We start from the raw sequence: 18,198 nt of genomic DNA on the forward strand, positions 1-18,198 counted from the left end.
AAAATTACATATTGTGTCTGTCTGTTGAAGGAATTCTTCAATTGCTGAACAAGCATTGGGATTTCTTGTTTTTAATGTTAGTGAGTGATTCATTTGCCAGTAATGGTATAATCAATTCTCATTGTAATTTTTCTCTCAGAACCAGGAGAAGCACCCAATAACTCCCCTAGCATACTAGCTATGCTAGAAACTCTGCAAAATGCACCTCATCTAGAAGTGCACAAGGACATGATCAGATGGATATTGAAGGTAAATATATTTTATATTACCATGAAAATCATGGAAATAAGATTTTTGCAGCTTTCCTCATTGCATTGGGATGATTTCCTTATTTCCCATCTGTATTTATTGTACCTAGTTTTGTTCTTATGGACTCCAATACTGCACATCGTATAGTCAGAATTATAGTATATACAATGGTATTCTCATGACCCAAGCAAATTAAAGGCTTTTTTTTTTTTCTTACAGACCTTTAATACTATTAAAAAGCTAAGAGAAAGCTCTTCTTCAAGTCCCGTGGTTGAGACAGAAGGAAATATAATGGAGGAGGTAAAAGCAATCTATAAAAGTTGATCTGGAACAGGTCTGGGTGGTGACTAGCAAAGGACTATATTTCTAATTGTAGCTCTAAATCAAACATGGGAAATATCAGTGACTTCTGAAAATCTGTCTCACAGTTTATAGATCAAACTGATTTGTTTGAAGAACCTATTGGTAAAGTCCCTAAACTGTGTTTCTTTGTTTCATATATTGTCGTCTCCAAATCTTTTGCAATTCCACTCCACAGAATTGTGTGCAGTACAGTCAGAGCATTGAATGTTTCTGCTGCTCACATGATTTCAGACTCCATGGAAAGTTGCTAAAAGAAATGGCTGTCTATATATTTTTACCATGCAGGTCATTCCAGAAAAGCTCTGCTGATGTGTGTAGGTGAACATGACATTCTAGGTACTGCAGGCAGACCTTGGAGCACTGTTGTGTTCCATTGAGGAATGCAGCTGCTGGGGAGGGAGAGCAGCGCCAGAGAGGAGACATGTCACTCTCTTACCCTTCTATCCTGGGAGTGCTTAAAGGGAGGAGAAATGCAAAATGCAGTTAAAGGTTGAGGGGAAGAGGTTCCCCTGTAGATTTGCAGTTCTGCCTGGCATTGAATGCAAGCTAAAGAAAAGAGGGCGCAAAATAACACGTTGGTAGACTTTTCTTTTGTCTTTTATGAGATTTTCATTGTTTGGAGGTCAGCAGAAGTTAGACATGGCAGTAGCTAAAATAAATAATCAGTTGTAGCAAGGCTTCAGAAATGACTGAGTGAACAATACAATTTCAGAGCTCACGTGATAAAGACAAAGCCGAGAGGAAGCGAAAAGCTGAGATTGCCAGACTGCGCAGGGAGAAGATCATGGCCCAGATGTCTGAGATGCAACGGCACTTCATTAATGAAAACAAAGAACTCTTTCAGCAAACTCTGGAGGAGCTGGATACTTCAACCTCCGGAGCCCATGAAAATAGGTAAGGGCATCTTGTTTAAATTTTTTCTCATTATTGTTTACATCAGATTGTCCTATTGTTACCACTTTAACAAGCTCTTTTGTTTTGATCTTGAGGGAAAAATATTTTTTAGTTTCTGAGACAAAAGACCAGCAGTAAATGGAACGCTTTCCTCCCCCTCTCTGTCAGAATTATGGGATAAATATAAACATAAACAGGCAAATAGCTTTTTGTACAAAATCACCCAGTAAATTATTAATAATGCTGAAGAGACTGTGCTGTTAAGCATAGTAAATTGGAAATAGTTGATTATGTGTCTGTTGAAGATCTGGAAGAAAATCTGTTTGGTAGTTGGAAATATGAATTAGAGAATGCTAATGATTTTGTGGGAAAGTGGAGAGTGTTTTCAAAATTCATAACAAACACTTAAGGGATGGTGATAATGGAGGGCTGCAGATTCAGTTTCTGTGTTAAACTGGAGTGGGTTATGCTATTGGGAGGGTTATGAATTTTTTCTAGAAAATACATGCTACTTCTGGGCACATAGGAATTGTTATATAAATGCCAAAGCTATTTTTTGTCAGGGAGCATTTATCATAAATTTAAGAAACTCACTAAATGCACGTAAGTAATGATCTGAATTATAATGTTTTTCAAATAATCTGCTCACTAATATTCTTTAAATATTCTAGCCCTGTAATTTCAGATGCAAAACTCACAGCCTTGGGTCCAGAGCAAACCAGAGTAGCTGAACCCAGACAGGTTGTTATGTGTATATTGTGCCAGGAGGAGCAAGAAGTTAAAGTGGACAGCAGGGCTATGGTCTTGGCAGCATTTATTCAGCGATCAACTGTGTTGTCTAAAAATAGAAACAGAAGTACTCCAGACCCTGGTAAGTACTGTTCATAGTTATCTTAAATATTAAAGAGCGTTGGGGTTACTGTGACAGCATTTTTTCATCTGAGACAGTGACAGTCTTCTTACATTAACTGTTTGTGAATGGCTTCATTGTAATCAGTGGCAAAACTCCCATATTTTTTGTGAGGTAGAAATGTGTGTGCTGAATAATGTAAATCACTGTGAGGCATGAGCTCAATGTTCTGCCGTTCATTTGTGACAAATTATTTATAACTGTTGAAAAAACCCTGAAGATCAGAAGTGTTTGTTCTTAAACCATGCCCGTAACATCTGAGAGAGGAGGTGTTAATGTAGTGCTTTAAAAGCAGAAGATGCTTCTTCCTCTCAGTTATATCATCAAAAATGCCTCTTAGTGATAAGAAAAAAATCTTGGATTTAGGTACTTTGTGAAACAGATCAGTGAGCAAGGGCATTGTTACAAAGGTTTCTCTGGGTTCTGTATGTGTAAACAGATAGAAATCTTTGCACTGAATTGTTTTGTACTCCCATTGTGAAGATCAGTGTCCTTGAATTCATTGTTTGATGGTGCTGAACCACCAAAACTGCAGGTTGATCTTGGGGACTTGTACCAGGGCCCAACACCTCTGAAAGCTTGGTTTGAAGCATTTAAGTACAGTACATACACCCAAACCAAAGTAAAGTGATACTTATAAATAATTTAAACAGTTTAGACTGTTATGGATTAGTGATGTGTTTTATGCCTATTCAAATGAACTACACTTGTGTGATAAAGTTAAATAATAATGCAAAGGTGGCAACATTAATCTGCCATCAAGTCTTATGATAAATGTTTATTTCAAAGTTGTTTGTTGGTTTTTTTTTTCTTTTAAATACAGAAAAGTATGACCCCTTGTTCATGCACCCAGATCTGTCATGTGGAACACACACGGGTAGCTGTGGACATATTATGCATGCTCATTGTTGGCAAAGGTAAAGGCTATATTTAAGTTTTTAGTTCAAGTAACATGTTATGTTATCAGTTTGCCTCATGGCACTAATTTTAATGGCAAAATTCCTACCATGTAGTAAACTTGAAAAGGAATTTCAGGAAGTGATTAAAACAGCTTTCTGCTGGATAAAAAGGAGTAGAAATCAAGTGCTGTAAACATACTCAAAATAATTTTCATTTACTGTCATCTTGGTAGAGAAGAGTACAAAGCTATACATGGCAGCTTTCATTGCCTTTCCTTGTTTATCCTGATGCATAATTCCCTGTGGTGCACATATACCTGGAGCTCAGATTTTTTGGGGTTTTTTTGCAGTTCACTGCTAGACATGCTTTTGCTGCTGCTTCTGCTCTCTACTGAGGTTTTAAATGACAGTGCACCCCTTGCACTCTCAACTCCTCCAGCAGATTTGAATTAGAAACATTGGTGACCTGGTTCAAGTTCATCTTCAACATAAACTCAATTTTATCCTTTGTTTCCTAGCATTTTAATAAAGCCTTTTGCAATTATTTTTATTCTTTGATTTTTGGAGGCATATAAACATGCTTAGTGCTGTGTGGTGCTAATGCCACGTGACAAATTCAAACCATTCATGCCTCTGACTTTGATTAGGCCCTTGCTTTTCTCCTTGGCATGGCTTCTGAAGTGCCTAATTTCAGGTTCTGGGTTCTGCCTTGTATATGAAGAGTGTTAGGAGCTCCCAGAGATTCTGTGGCTATTACCACACACAGGTTTCATTTGTGGTCTTTGATGTCACTGCTCACTGAAGATAGGTTTTTAATCTTCTTGTGTAGCTTGTGTAGAGTCCTTTGTGGTTGCCATAATCTCCTGGAAATGCCCTTAGGTGCCTGTATTCAGATCACTTTGGGGTCATCACTGGTCATGCTTTAAACCACATCAGAGGCTTCTGGAATAGCATTTACATTTAGCAAAGCAGTGAATGCAGTTCCTTTTTCATAGAGGGTTCAGCCAGCAGTTCTTTTGGCTACTGCTGTTTTGGTTGTGGCCTGTAATAGAAAACACCCAAGGATAATGCTCATGGTATCTTCTTAAAAAAATTATGTAAAAATGAGTTGGGTTTTTTGGTTTGGTTTGCATTTTTAAATTGTTTTTGTATGTTTGTTTTTAGTGGTTTTTGTTTGGGGGCCTTTGTTTGCTTGTGGTGTTTTGTTTGGGTTTTTCGTTTATTGGTTTGGTTTGGTTTTTAAAATGCTTCAACATCTCTCTGCCTCATCCACTTTTTCCCTTAATTTACAGCTCAGACTTAACCATGATTTTAACAGCCTAGTGAACTTCAGCACTTTGGTAGATTTCGGCAGCCAAAAGCACTAATGCTTTACCAGTCAGAGGGTAGAGATTTTTCCTTCTGATAATATTCTTACCTATATTTCAGGAAAGGCAAAACTGTGTCTTCCTGAGAATTTTTTAATTTCTATGTTCAAGTAATAATAGTTTGCCACTAATGTCTTTTCTTTTCTAAAGGTATTTTGATGCAGTCCAAGCAAAAGAGCAACGAAGACAGCAGAGATTACGAGTACACACAAGTTATGATGTAGAAAATGGTGAATTTCTTTGCCCACTTTGTGAATGCTTGAGCAACACTGTTATTCCTCTGCTTCCTCCACCAAGAGTTTTGTTTAACAGGTCAGTTTGGTTGATAAATGTCCTCAATAAATGTAAAAAAACAAGATGCCAAACCAGCTACACACCAGAGCACCTTCCTGAATGTTTGTTGTCTTCTGTTCTGATAAACTCAAGTGGATTGCCTGTCTTCTTTTGGTTTTTGGATTTTACTTTGTTATTGTATATTAGGAAAGCATAGAACCTGCAGAAAAAGAACTGACTGTAAAAAAATGCATGGGCAGCAGAGAAAAAGCCCATTGATAAACAGATGAATGATGGTGGAATACCTATAAAATACTAATTCTGTCTTACAGATTGTTTTAACAGCTTTTTGGGGTTTTTTTTTTGACAGGTTAGACTTTTCAAGCCAACCAAACCTATCTCAGTGGATCAAAACAGTATCCCAGCAAGTAAAAGCCCTGCATTTACTTCAAAATGAAGACTGTGCAAGTAAGTCTGAAGAAATCTGTATATTTTTATGTGAAAATATTCTAATATTCATGGAAGAGACCAAGCACTTTGGTTCTGCCACAGTGGAGTAGAGAGATGATGGCATAAGTGGCAAGAACAGCTTGGGATTTCAGTTTCTGGTGATGGAGTTAAGATTCTGCTTCCACACCCTTCTGTAATGTAGAAATTAGATACGGGTGAATAATCAGTGATTTATTACTTTTTATTTGTACAGGCCATTCTGGTCATTCAGAAAAAATGGATCAGCTGCAATTACCTGAAGGATTTAGACCGGATTTCAAACTGAAGTATGTATTTACATATGAACAAATCATTAAAATGCATCATGAAATCATAATGTCAAAATAGAACATAACTTCTGTGCTAGAATGTCTCAATAATTAGGGCAAATATATGAATTTTGCTTTAATTGGAAAAGTTAATATTATTATGATGACCTTGAAGTCCATCCCAGAAGTCCTTAGTATTTCAGTAGAATTTCAGACATGAATGTGCTAAGTTGCTGTGCAGAAACATGCTGCAGTTATATAAATTTCAGCATGAAGATTAAGTTTTGTACTACTTGTAGCTGGATGAAGAATTCATCATTATAGGCAGCAGAACATGTAAAACATGAAGGAGAAGATTATGAAATGTTAATATGTCATTTCATCTGTAAAGGTGTATTTGTATTTGGTTGCACGTTCTCTTCACTTCAAGAGAAAGCAACAAAACTTGTTACGTGGTGCACACCTTGGTCTGCCAGCTACACACAAAATGCAAGACTCTCCTCCCAGCTGATGACAGGTTTACCTTTCAGTCACACACATTTCTTGTAATTTAGCCTTGACTTTATTGTCTTTGAAGATACATATTCTTAACACTAATAATGAGATTGGTTCCAAACAAAAAATCAAAGAATAGTTAGGTATCTGTCACAAAAAAACGAGGTTGCAGAATACCAGATCCAAAGAAGGATATTGGAGTTGTCGCTTAAATTTTAAAACTCCAGTTGTTCATCTGTGGGGTGAATGCTTATCATTAGAGGTTCTATGCTGCCAGTGGAGGAAAGAATGAATTAGTAATATTGTTTTCTTTGTTTCAGGAATCCTTATTCTGAGAGCATAAAAGAGATGCTGACAACTTTTGGTACGGCAACTTACAAAGTAGGCTTGAAGGTTCATCCAAATGAGGAAGACCCACGTGTACCTATCATGTGCTGGGGCAGCTGTGCTTACACAATACAGACTATAGGTACTGATCTGTTCATTTGCCTCCTTTATAGGAGATTTTCAGAATTTGGTTAAACTCACAACAACAAATTTTGTTGTTTTTTTTTTTTTCCAGAACGAATTTTAGCTGATGAAGATAAGCCATTATTTGGTCATTTACCTTGTCGACAGGTAAGGAACAAGTAGCAATTCCTCTTTGAATTGGTGGAAAAAAGAGGGACTTCTGCTTCATGAGTCAGAAATGTCTACATTTTAAGTTATGGTTATTGGAAAGTTTTATTTGTTGGACCCTATTGTTTAGTTGATCTGTATCTGATCATTAAACTGTTTTAAAACCACATCTAGCAAAGCTGTTACATTTTTTTCCTATAAACACATAATTTATTACAGCTGCAGTTTCTCGTGGTAACAGTCAAAATAAGAATGCCAAAAGGAACTTGCCTATTTGCATAAACATAAGTATCTGTCATATACTTACACAATCAAACTGCCCCCATAAACTGCAGTTGAGAGGCCTGAGAAAAATGCTGTTAAGTCAGAAGACCTTTTCATGTTGAGGAACTTCATTAACTGTGGCAGTGTATCTTTTTCTTTATTTTTACAGGATGACTGCCTTACGTCGTTAACGAGATTTGCAGCAGCTCACTGGACAGTTTCATCTCTTTCAGCAGTACAGGGTCACTTTTGTACTCTATTAGCATGTAAGTTTGCCACCTTACACTGGTGTTTTTGTGAAGATATATGTGAGTGCTTTCAGAATGACTGTTAGTACTGATTAGAAGATTTTTTTATGTGGTGGTATTAAGTAATAAACCAAGAGCTGGTATTTCCACCTGTATGTGTTGTGTCAAGAAAAAGACATTCTTTTGGACTGCAGCTCCAAGAGAAGCATGGATATTTTGCTGTGAAGGAGTTCTGTTGATTCTTCATTAGAGAAAGATACCTAGAGCAAATGAGAAGGAAATGTGGTCCTTCACAAAAATAATCCACTGGAGCTTTAAACATGAAGAAATTAAGATTAATGTAGTGTGGAAAGGATATTTGCAGAAGTCTGTAATACATCTGCAAACTTCTCTCTCTTTGAAAAGTAGGATCTCTGATAAGACAGGACTTACTATGTAATGTCATATGTTAATTGAGAATTGTAATGAGAACAGCCAAAATGTTCCAAGCTTGAAGTATTAGTAGATACAGATGAAAAGTCTGAAGTTCAGCCTAATGAAGTAATAGCGCATGAGAGGACAGCTCTGAAAGGGAATTATAAAATTGGATAACTTTTAATATCTCCAGTCAGTAGAGCAGAGAAACTTTTAAAATGCATTGATGTAGTGAAATTACTAGTAGATGGAAACCAGCTACTTCAGCAAACAATTGGCAGCTTTATGGGGAAAAACTTAGTGGACATCAGTTTGTAGCAGTAATGGTTGAGCTGTTTTCTGTGTGTGGCAGAAGAGAAAATGCTGCTGTCTGTTGGATGGGAACTTTGGGTTATATGGTGTTCTGAGTGTTTTGGGTTTTCATGGAAACTTGAATCAATATTTCTTCCAAACTCTCCTTCCTTCCAAGTGACAGAAGCAACTGTACTGCTTTTATTTTTATGAAGGAAAAGTTTCTGCTATTTTATTTTTTCAGGCTAGAGATAATGCAATTTTTGAGCCTTTGATCTGTCTGTATTCTGTAAACAATACATAAAGATGACTTCTTGAAAATAAGTTTGGTTTTGAAAGTCTCTTGCTCTGGCCATGTTTTTGATACAGACATTTTTCACATTTTTGGGTTGAGCTCTCTGGCAATGTGCTGACAAAAAGAAAAGCATTTGAAATCTGAGTCGTGGTGAAATGTTTGCTAATAGAAATAGCTTCCAACTGTCACATGTCTTCAGCTCTCAATTTTTTTGGCCAGCAAGGCAGCAGTCTTCAACTGAAGTATTTTTAAGTTGTCATGATGAGACTATTTTTTAATCTAGTAGTGTTTTTAAACTTGGCAGCTTAATACTTATAGCTGCATTGTAAAAAAAAAAATAAACCCAGAGCTGCAGTTTTATTACAAATCAGATTTTATTGCTTGGAGTATAGAAGTAAGCAACTGTTCCTTGATTGTTACTTAAAATATCTTGCAACATTTTTCAGAACGCTGAATTTGTGTTTGCTTTTAAATTAAGGTGCTTGGGATTCATTAGCTGTGTGAATTTCTATTGTCAGCTGGACTGCTTTGGTTAACACTGTTGTTACTGTAAATGCTACAGAGAGGTAGAGACCAACACCTAACTTTACCTTAATTAGAGATAAAGTGATGAATTCAAGAGACTGTAGCAATGAATTTTTGAGTCAGTAAGGCAAATGATTTATGTAAGGCACATTCAGGCAGTCTTGTGAAGTTAAGGAAATTGCAGAAGTTTTATTTGAGTAGCTGTCCAAGAGACAATGGTCAGTGTTCCTGTTTAGTCACTATTGTTTTGTTTTAACACAATAAAATAGGCAAGACTTTTTTCCAATAATGTTGAACAGTTCTTGAATTGACTCTGTAATAAACAGGTACATTTGTATTTTAAGTTCTTTAAGCATGTAAATGAAGGAGATGGCTCTCATTTTTTAACTGAAGTAGACTAAAATATTTCCATGTGTAAATGTTCAGTTAACATTTTTTTCTCTCCAAAATACTTAGCACTGGTGCCTAATGAAAAAAATGGGAATCTTCCTTGCATACTTGATATTGACATGTTTCATTTATTGGTAAGTATTTCTTAATATACATTAATAATGGTTTGATCCAGTAAGCACTACATAAAAACTATTGAAAACTTTCTGTTTACTCTGAGTTAGGAGCTTTTCAAAATGTTCAGGTTTTTAGTATTTTTTCAGTACTTAATACACTTTGAAGACTTTTTAAATTTAATGAAAGTATTATTAATCAAAGTATTAAACCTATTGAATAAAAGTACTATTTCTTTAAATTAAAAAGTGGTAAGATGAGACAGAATGCATACTCTTTGTCTGTTAGAAACCCCAAAATGCATGAAAACCAACCCCCCCCCCCCAACAAAACAACAAACCCAAAAAACAAACAGGCTCAAAAGTCTCCTGACAGATAATTGTTGTTCTCTTAAATAATGTCTATGTAATTAGCTTGAAAATTAGCCTTATGTAGTATGCTGCCTCCAAGGGGTGTAGTTGCAGCATGGGCAGAGAAAATGGGAAGATTCAAAAGGAGAAGTAATGTACTAACTTTCTTGTTTTCTTTCACAGGTAAGCTTGGTGCTCTCTTTCCCTGCCATACATTGTCAGGATTTTTCAGGGGTTAGTCTTGGCACTGGAGATCTTCACCTGTTTCATCTTGTCACTATGGCACACATTATACAAATTTTACTTACCTCATCAACAGGTAATGCCCCTTTGTCTCAACTTCTATTGAAACAATTCCTCCAGTGTTTACTTAGGAAAAAGCTGTGGTGCTGCTGGTGAATGTGTGCAGTTTACAGTTAGAAAATAGAATTGTTGGTGCTGTCTTTGAGCCCTCAAAGATTATTGATAAATTGTACTCTGAATCAAAGTTCAGTCACATTGTCTTTATTGCTCTACTCCAGGAGTTTCTCGGAGCATAGCTAGTAATGAATCCTGGCTTTCCAGCTACTGTAGCAGTACCTGGAAGTGTTTATTGCACCCTTGGCTTAGGCATTGGGTGATGAATGAGTTGCAGTTAGCACAGTAGGTAATCGATGTATCTCCTGGCAAGAGGAGCTGGATAAGGCGTAGTTTGCCGAAAGGAAGAACTCCAAGCGAGTATGTCAAGAAACCCAACCAATTGAACAGCTGAACCAGCACCTCACTGGAGCTGAGAGTAGCACAAACTTAGCACATTAGATGTGCAGCAGAAAACTGCTGTCCAGTACCTCATATTCTATCTCAGTGTAATACTTCACTTAGTTTGGGCATCAGAACTTGAAAAAAATACATTCTTGTTGTGTAAACATGTATATAGGAAACAATTTGTTAATTGTCTATTTCTTCTTCAGAAGAGAATGGCATGGACCAAGAAAACACTAACAGTGAAGAGGAAGTAGCTGTGCTTACGCTGTATAAATTTCTTTGCCAGTGTACAGGAAGGTAAAACCATGATCTTTTGATAAAATTTTAAGTTATTTTTCTCCCTCCTGAACTGAACATTAACTTCTGACTGAATTCCATATTCTAGTGCTGTCAAAGATGATGCTTTTACCTTGGGAACTCTTACATCTTGTTTCTAACCCACCACTTCTAGATTCACTTAAGTAACTATTCCTGTAAATTCATCTATGATCAGGAAGGTACCTGCTCACGAAGATTGTGCTTGGAAACAATTTTTTTAGTCGGTTTGCAGAATCTGGAATTGGCAGTGTCTGAGTACAGTTAGGATGGGAATGGCTTTGAATGGGAAGGAAAGTAGATTTTAGGTATTAGGAAGAACTTTATTTAGGTATTAGGAAGAAGTTGTTTCCTGTGAGGGTGGTGAAACACTGGCACAGGTTGCCCAGAGAAGTTGTTTATGCCCTATCCCTGGCAGTGTTCAAGGCCAGGTAGGATGGGGCTTTGAGCAGCCTGTTCCAGTGGAAGGTGTCCCTGCCCATGGCAGGGGGATTGGAATGAGATAGTCTGTAATGTCCCTTCCAACCAAATCATTCTGTGATCTGAAATGTTTATGCAGAATTCTCCTTAAATTACTGTCTCAGTTGGTTACATTTTTATGAATCTCTGGTTTGTTGTTTTTCTTGGAGATTGCTTTGAAATAAATGCATTACATAGTGATTGTTTCAGCTGAAGTCAGTAATTTAGTATGCAGTGTGATTGCTGACTTACTAAATATAGCTCGCAAACTGAAATGATTAAATAAAAGAAAACATTTTTTTTCTTTTATTCTCTTAAGTGCCTTGAAAGAAATTTCCTCAGGCTGGCACCTGTGGAGGAATCTAAAAGCTGGAATCATGCCTTTCCTGAGATGTTCTGCTTTGTTTTTTCATTACTTAAATGGAGTCCCAGCACCCTCAGAAATTCAAGGTATTGTCTGCTTTATCAGTTTTCAAGACATAAACATTAATGGTCAAAATAAATTACATTTGAACTCTCTTGTCTGAAGAAGCTGATTGAATTGATAGGGTTTTTTACCAGTGCAGCACCATGTCACCATAATAAAAAAAGAGAAAAAAAAAAAAAGGGTTGTTTTTAAAATGTATTTTTAAAATAGAGGTAAATGCTATTCTGAATTACTTAGAACAGAGATTGATTCCTTTCTTCTTAATAATGAAATTTTGATTGTTTCAAAGCTCCTATATGGATTACTGTTTTCAAATGAGACCTGCTTTTGCTTGCATTGATTTCATTCAATCAGCGTCTGCTAATAATTAATATTAAGGCCAGGTCGGATGGGGCTTTGAGCAGCCAGGTCTAGTGGAAGGTGTCCCTGCCCATGACAGGGGGGTTGGAATGAGATGGTCTTTAAGGTGCCCTCCAATCCAAACCATGGATTATTATATCCATTATATACTATTATATCTCTGTAAATTCACTGTTACACCCCAGATGATCGATGTTGGTAACATTCTTTACTGGCCTCCACATATGGCATATGTAGGGATAGAATGTAAATCTGAAGGTGGTCATAATAAACATTTTAAATATGAAGTTATGAGAATTACACCTTTTTTGTTTTTCAGTAAATGGAGCAAACCAGTTTGAACACTTATGTAGCTATCTTTCCTTGCCAAACAACCTCACTTGCCTTTTTCAAGAAAACAGTGAGATTCTGAACACGTTAATAGAAAGGTAAGTGGTAGTTTTGTGCTTAGTTTTAATATAACAAAGAATCCTGCACAAGATAGTAGTGTAAGCATTCTCCCAGGAATACCTATGGAAGTGAATCACAGATCTTGAACAGTGTTTATGAAGGAAGTGTTTGGAGAGAAACCATTTTGGTGGTATTGGTTTTTTAATAGATGTACTTTGGATTTTTTGCTCATTTGTATTTCTATCATCTATTGAAGTTAAAAGCCAATTTTTTTTCCTTGTAGTTGGTGCAATAACAATGAAGTAAAAAGATATCTGGAAGGCAAGAGACATGCTATCAGGTAAACATAAAAGATTTTAAGGAGAGACAGGGAAAAAAACTTGAATGTTGCAGCTTTCTCCAAATACTTTTTCTGATGGTTGTTTATAATAACATAATATCTGTTCTACTTTGTTGAATAATAAAGATATTAGGGAGGAAGTGATTTTTTTAAAATATTGTAAGAAAATGAAATACTGCTTAAATTAATAGATTTTAAAGGTGAAGTTTAATATTGGGGTTTTATTTAGACTGATGTGCCATAAAATTTCATCTCATGTTTCCTATTACTTTGTACCTTCTGATGCAAAAAATACGATGCTGCTAAAAGATGTGTATAACCTTTCTTTAAATATACCAGGCACAGAAGAGCTTTTTAAATTGTCTTTTTAAAGAATCCAATTGGCTTCAGTAAAGCCAACACTGACTCAATTGCTGAAAAGAAAATCAGCTTTTCATACATTTGTTCTTGCTTCACAATTACTTTGAATTCAGAATGCATTTAATACTTAGTGGGTATAGAAAAGCATTTAGGGTGTTGTTCTTTCTGAAGGCTGGGTAAAAATAGTGGTTAACAATTATCCTAATAATTAGGAATTAATGTGAAGTTCACAGTGCTGTCATTAAAAGCATATCCCTGCTTTTTAATCTCCTGGGCTAAATACATAAAGGCAGTCTTTTAACATTATGCATACAATAAGGCTGTGATAAAAATAGAAATTTAACACTCAAGCTGTGAAACACCAGACCATTAACAGAATTTCTTACACAGTAAGAGTATTTTGGTTGTGTAATTGATTTTCTGCCACATGTGATTGTTGGGATCTTTTCTATCTGTTCCTTTTGCTGATTCTTACCTGCTCTTCCCTGGCTTATGTCTAACTTGACAGTGATGATTTCTTTTTCCTCTCAGCATGTTCTGGTACATTGCTTCTGTTACTTCCATTTGCATTTCACAGTCTAATTTGTATTATTTCTAGAATTGAAGATTATTAGAATTTTGTGTATAGTATCTGTTACTTTTAAATATATTTCAAATATCTAAGTATTTGATATTAAATAGGTCCTTTACATGGCATGCACATTTCATTCTCTTCAGGGTACAACTTGAAAGTCAGACTATTTTCCATTCAATATCAGTGACAAAAAGAAAATACAAATAAAATTAAGCAAGAGAGAAAAAATATTTATTTTTATCTGTAGTGACCTCATAATTAGGTTTGCTAAGAGTATACAAATGACATGTATTTTCCACCTCAGATTCATAAAAAATAAGACTAAGAAAAGGGGAGGAGGTTTATTTGAGAGAAGTTGTGGGTTGGTCTTTTTATGTGCTACCATTTTACTGGAAGAATGGCAGAAAAGAGGGAAACTTTAAAAAATTAATTACTCCCAGATGCTGTTTAGATGAGTCAGGAAAACATGAATGAGTTTGAAGTCACTTGTGTATTATTCATTGAAATATGAGTGCTGATTGCTTTATTCTAGCTATGCAAGAGAATCCAACAAATTAATCGACCTTCCGGACGACTACAGCTGCCTCATTAACCAAGCATCCAATTTCTCGTAAGTTGTGTGCAGTTACAGAGCACCCCAAAGTCTGCTGCTCCTTTCAGCAGCTGGGAAACCTTTAACCTGAAAGTCTCCAAGTTGTGTATGGAATCATAAAGGGCACATAGCCTTTATCAGCCAAACTGCCCTTTATTTCAATGAAACAGTGAAATGGAAATTTTAGCTGTTAACTGTATAAATGTTCAAAAATGCTTCTGAATCTTTTTACTATCTAGAGTTTACACATACAGTGAGTTTCTTTTTCTTTCTTTTTTCCTAACACAAGGTGTCCGAAATCAGGTGGTGACAAAAGCAGAGCCCCAACATTGTGCCTTGTGTGTGGGACCATGCTGTGTTCTCAGAGTTACTGCTGTCAGACTGAACTTGAAGGGGAAGATGTTGGAGCCTGTACTGCACATACATACACTTGTGGTTCTGGAGTGGGCATATTCCTTAGGTAAGGAGCTGAACCTCTCCTCTCATTGCTGGATTAGGTGGCGTGTATAGTCACTAAATTAATAGTTCTAGATATGTGATTGCAGGCAGTGTTTTGTTAACAACAGGGTTGCCTAAAAACTAAAGTGTGTTCATCTTCCTATGCTTTGGTGTAACGTTCAGAGGTGGCTGCTTTGAAGAAAAAATTTCAAAGAAAGTTCAAATTTCATTTTCAAGGGAATTTGTTTTGCCTGTGCATTTATTTCTACTCAAGTATTACAAAATCATGAAGATAAATACTTTGATTTTGTTGCTGCTGTTGCTGGTGAAAACATAGAAATTAATTTTAGTGATCTTCCTGCATACAGGGAAAGGTTAGATAATGTCTGTTTTCACTTTGGCAAAGATTAATGAGAAGCAAAATTGTTTTATTTTCATGTGGTTCTCTTGAGTATTTTACACAGCCTGCAAATATTAATACGTGAATTTACATTGTTTTAACGGTTACTGAGGAGTTATAACAGGAAGAGAATGAGAGATGTAGTTTTAAAAAAATGTGCCTTTAAAAATCTGTACGTGCAGATTTTACAGAATGAAAGTAGGTGAGAATTGGAAAAGCAGTGTCTGTGAGAGTATGAGACACTATTCACCTAAAAATCAATACCTAAAAATCTTGTCTCTGTTTCTCTCCAGAGTACGAGAATGTCAGGTGCTATTTTTAGCTGGGAAAACAAAGGGCTGTTTTTATCCTCCTCCTTATCTTGATGACTATGGAGAGACAGACCAGGGACTCAGGTAAATATTTTAAAAACTGCGTCTTTTAAAGACAGGAATTATAGAACTATCTATAATAAGGTAAAATAACTTCTAATGTTATCTTTTTATTTTAATTATGTAGGTAACATTATTTTTTGACATTGCTGCTGCATCTAGTATCTGCAGATGTTTTAATGTTAATATGTGGGTTTAGGTCAAAAATATTTCATGGATGATCTTGCCCAGATTAAAAACAGTTGTCCTGAAAACTGCTTAAAGTTAAATCTTTCTAGCATCTGTGAAGTTGACTAGAAACTAAGGCTGAAAATTGCATTTGTGTCTAGTGCATTTTTTTTATAACCTGTGTTAATTTAATACCAAGTGGAAATATTATGATATTTTTTTATTCAATGTAGTAGTTCTTTGTCTTAACTCCTATCTCTGCTTCCTATGTGAGGATCATTTAGGGACTTGATATTGTTAATGCTTGCTATTTCTGAAACTGGCTAAAACCAGAGAATACGAACTGGTGCAACCCAGAGTGGTTGCTAAAACTCTGCATTTGGAGTTCTGAGGGCTGGATTTGAGGTTCCCAGAAGCTGGAGGGAACTGTTGAGCTGTAAGGAAGGGGCACCAGACAAGGTAGCACTGCAGGTTACTCATCCAAATACCTATTGATTTGCTCTGATAACTGAATAATGTTAAAGGGTTATCTAAATATTGTAGTATTTTATAGGATCATCTGATACTTAGTATGTCACACATGAGTGTTTGTGCTTAGTTGCAGTGTTTTATCATTCCTGATAAGTGTTATCTCCTTTTCAGACGTGGGAATCCCTTACATCTGTGCAAAGAACGATTTAAAAAGATTCAAAAACTCTGGCAGCAGCACAGTATTACAGAGGAAATTGGACATGCACAAGAAGCAAATCAAACTCTAGTTGGCATTGATTGGCAGCATTTATAATGATTATCTGCTGAAGACTGGAACTTTATTAAAGATTTTTGTAATTCAGTAAGCTTTTCAAAGGAGGGATGAGAAAAAAGTCTGAGGAAAAAACCCCCAACAAACTCAGTCCTGTTATTTAATCCTTGTTTTACAATGTATTTCATAAAGATACCAGTTAACATTAATCAAGTAAACTTCTTTCTATGTAAGCAAATTTTATTAGTCCTATAATTTGCACTGTGCTTCCTTCACAGAAATGTCTTGGGTTATGAACCTGGGCAAATGAACTTAAGTTTCTGATAAAAAAAAGAACGACTCTTTTTGGAAGTCTGACTATGATTTTTCACATGAACTGAAGAGAAAAAGACTGCTGAACCAGAAACTAGATAGAGCACAATTGCAGATTGTGTTTTGCCCCTTGCTAGAGTAATCTGAGCCGGTTTATTTATTATTCTGCATTTTAATACTTATGCTGTGTGTACATGCAATGGAATGAAGTAAGGAAGCAAATAATGTAGCAAATGGATGTTTCTGTCTGCATCAGTGGATAATTCACTCTTTCATGTGGTATATCTAAAAAGGATTTTGTCATTTGTACTCTTGCAGCTTTCTTGCTTCCAGTTGTTTTCTAACTAAAAAAACCTAACACTAGCTTTACAAGTAAAATAATTTAATTTAAAGCTTTTTCCAGAGCATTGCACTCCTTAGAATTATGTAGTTTTTAATTTGAATTTAGCTGGGAAACCCTTTCACTTTCAATTACGTGATTGGTTATTGGTATTCAAGGATTGACATTGTGCTTTAGAAGATTTTTTAAGATAACAATAATATGTAAAAGTCACGAAAGCTAATTTTATGTTAATTTTCAGAAGCACAGAAGATATTTTCTTCATTTTTGTTAACAGTCAACTTTTAAGGTGCAAAAGTCCCATCTTCTTTTTGTTGCACATAAAACCGAGTGGTTTCCTCTGGCTTTGCAGGGCCACAGTCACACTGCCCACATTTTTGATTTTTAATTTTTTTTTTCCTGTTGTCCCATCAAGTATATTTACTTTTTGGCTTGATTTAAAGCTCTGTAAAGATGTTTGCATATAGTATATTTTATAAATATATTCTATAACTGCGCAGATTTGCACTTGATATGAGGGTGCCTGAAGGCAGTGAGTTTTCTAGTTGTATGTAATTAGACCTCCAAGGTGTGTCTAAAAATCACATTATGCTTACTGATTTAAAATAAAATCCATTACCTTTCCCTCTCCTATCTTCTGACAATTTAGTAAAATCTTAATTTACGTGGTTCTGTTTCCTTAATAGTCTGTGGTTCTTTTAGTTAAGTCTTAATTTCTGACTGTGTCTCAGCCCAGATAAACAATTCCCTTCACTGTCTGCCAGGTCTTCAGTTACACTTGGTCTGACTGAATTGTTCCTATTTTTACAGATTTAATGCTTCAGATAAATTTTGTATATTCATGGTGTACAGGACAGTTTTTCAAACATTCGGTAATAGTATTGAGTGAAGATGTGAAGTATCAAATAAAGAAACTTGGCCAATGTGGATTTCCTTTTCTTACCATCAGTACAGACTGCTTTTGTCTCTGTTACCTGTCATAGATTGGGTCATTTAAATATTACTGTCACTCTTTAGGAAGAGACGTGGAGAAGTTGCAGGGGGAAATGACATTTAATGCTTTATCTTTGCCCTTCCCTACTTAAGGTGGTTGACACACAATTTTCTGTGCAAGGTACTTAGAAATCCCACTTTTTTGGTGATGTTACT

General features: G+C 35.8%; 1 protein-coding gene across 2 annotated transcripts in view; it reads left to right on the forward strand.

Annotated features, from left to right (window-relative positions):
* The window catches only part of UBR2 (ubiquitin protein ligase E3 component n-recognin 2), a 55,383-nt gene extending 37,411 nt beyond the window's left edge, over window positions 1-17,972 (forward strand). For both annotated transcript variants that reach the window (XM_059841147.1, XM_059841145.1), the window contains exons 27-47: window positions 140-249; window positions 469-549; window positions 1,325-1,506; window positions 2,178-2,377; window positions 3,240-3,333; window positions 4,833-4,994; window positions 5,326-5,423; window positions 5,659-5,731; window positions 6,529-6,677; window positions 6,771-6,826; window positions 7,260-7,356; window positions 9,320-9,387; window positions 9,901-10,036; window positions 10,668-10,758; window positions 11,555-11,685; window positions 12,342-12,450; window positions 12,696-12,752; window positions 14,219-14,296; window positions 14,568-14,738; window positions 15,410-15,511; window positions 16,298-17,972. In XM_059841147.1, coding sequence (XP_059697130.1) covers window positions 140-249; window positions 469-549; window positions 1,325-1,506; window positions 2,178-2,377; window positions 3,240-3,333; window positions 4,833-4,994; window positions 5,326-5,423; window positions 5,659-5,731; window positions 6,529-6,677; window positions 6,771-6,826; window positions 7,260-7,356; window positions 9,320-9,387; window positions 9,901-10,036; window positions 10,668-10,758; window positions 11,555-11,685; window positions 12,342-12,450; window positions 12,696-12,752; window positions 14,219-14,296; window positions 14,568-14,738; window positions 15,410-15,511; window positions 16,298-16,439 — 2,387 coding nt within the window. In that variant the 3' untranslated portion in view covers window positions 16,440-17,972. The remainder of the gene's footprint in view (window positions 1-139; window positions 250-468; window positions 550-1,324; window positions 1,507-2,177; window positions 2,378-3,239; window positions 3,334-4,832; window positions 4,995-5,325; window positions 5,424-5,658; window positions 5,732-6,528; window positions 6,678-6,770; window positions 6,827-7,259; window positions 7,357-9,319; window positions 9,388-9,900; window positions 10,037-10,667; window positions 10,759-11,554; window positions 11,686-12,341; window positions 12,451-12,695; window positions 12,753-14,218; window positions 14,297-14,567; window positions 14,739-15,409; window positions 15,512-16,297) is intronic.
* The last annotated feature ends 226 nt before the right edge of the window (window positions 17,973-18,198 follow it).

Source organism: Haemorhous mexicanus, chromosome 3 (assembly GCF_027477595.1).
Source record: "Haemorhous mexicanus isolate bHaeMex1 chromosome 3, bHaeMex1.pri, whole genome shotgun sequence".
Taxonomy (NCBI): Eukaryota; Metazoa; Chordata; class Aves; order Passeriformes; family Fringillidae; genus Haemorhous; species Haemorhous mexicanus.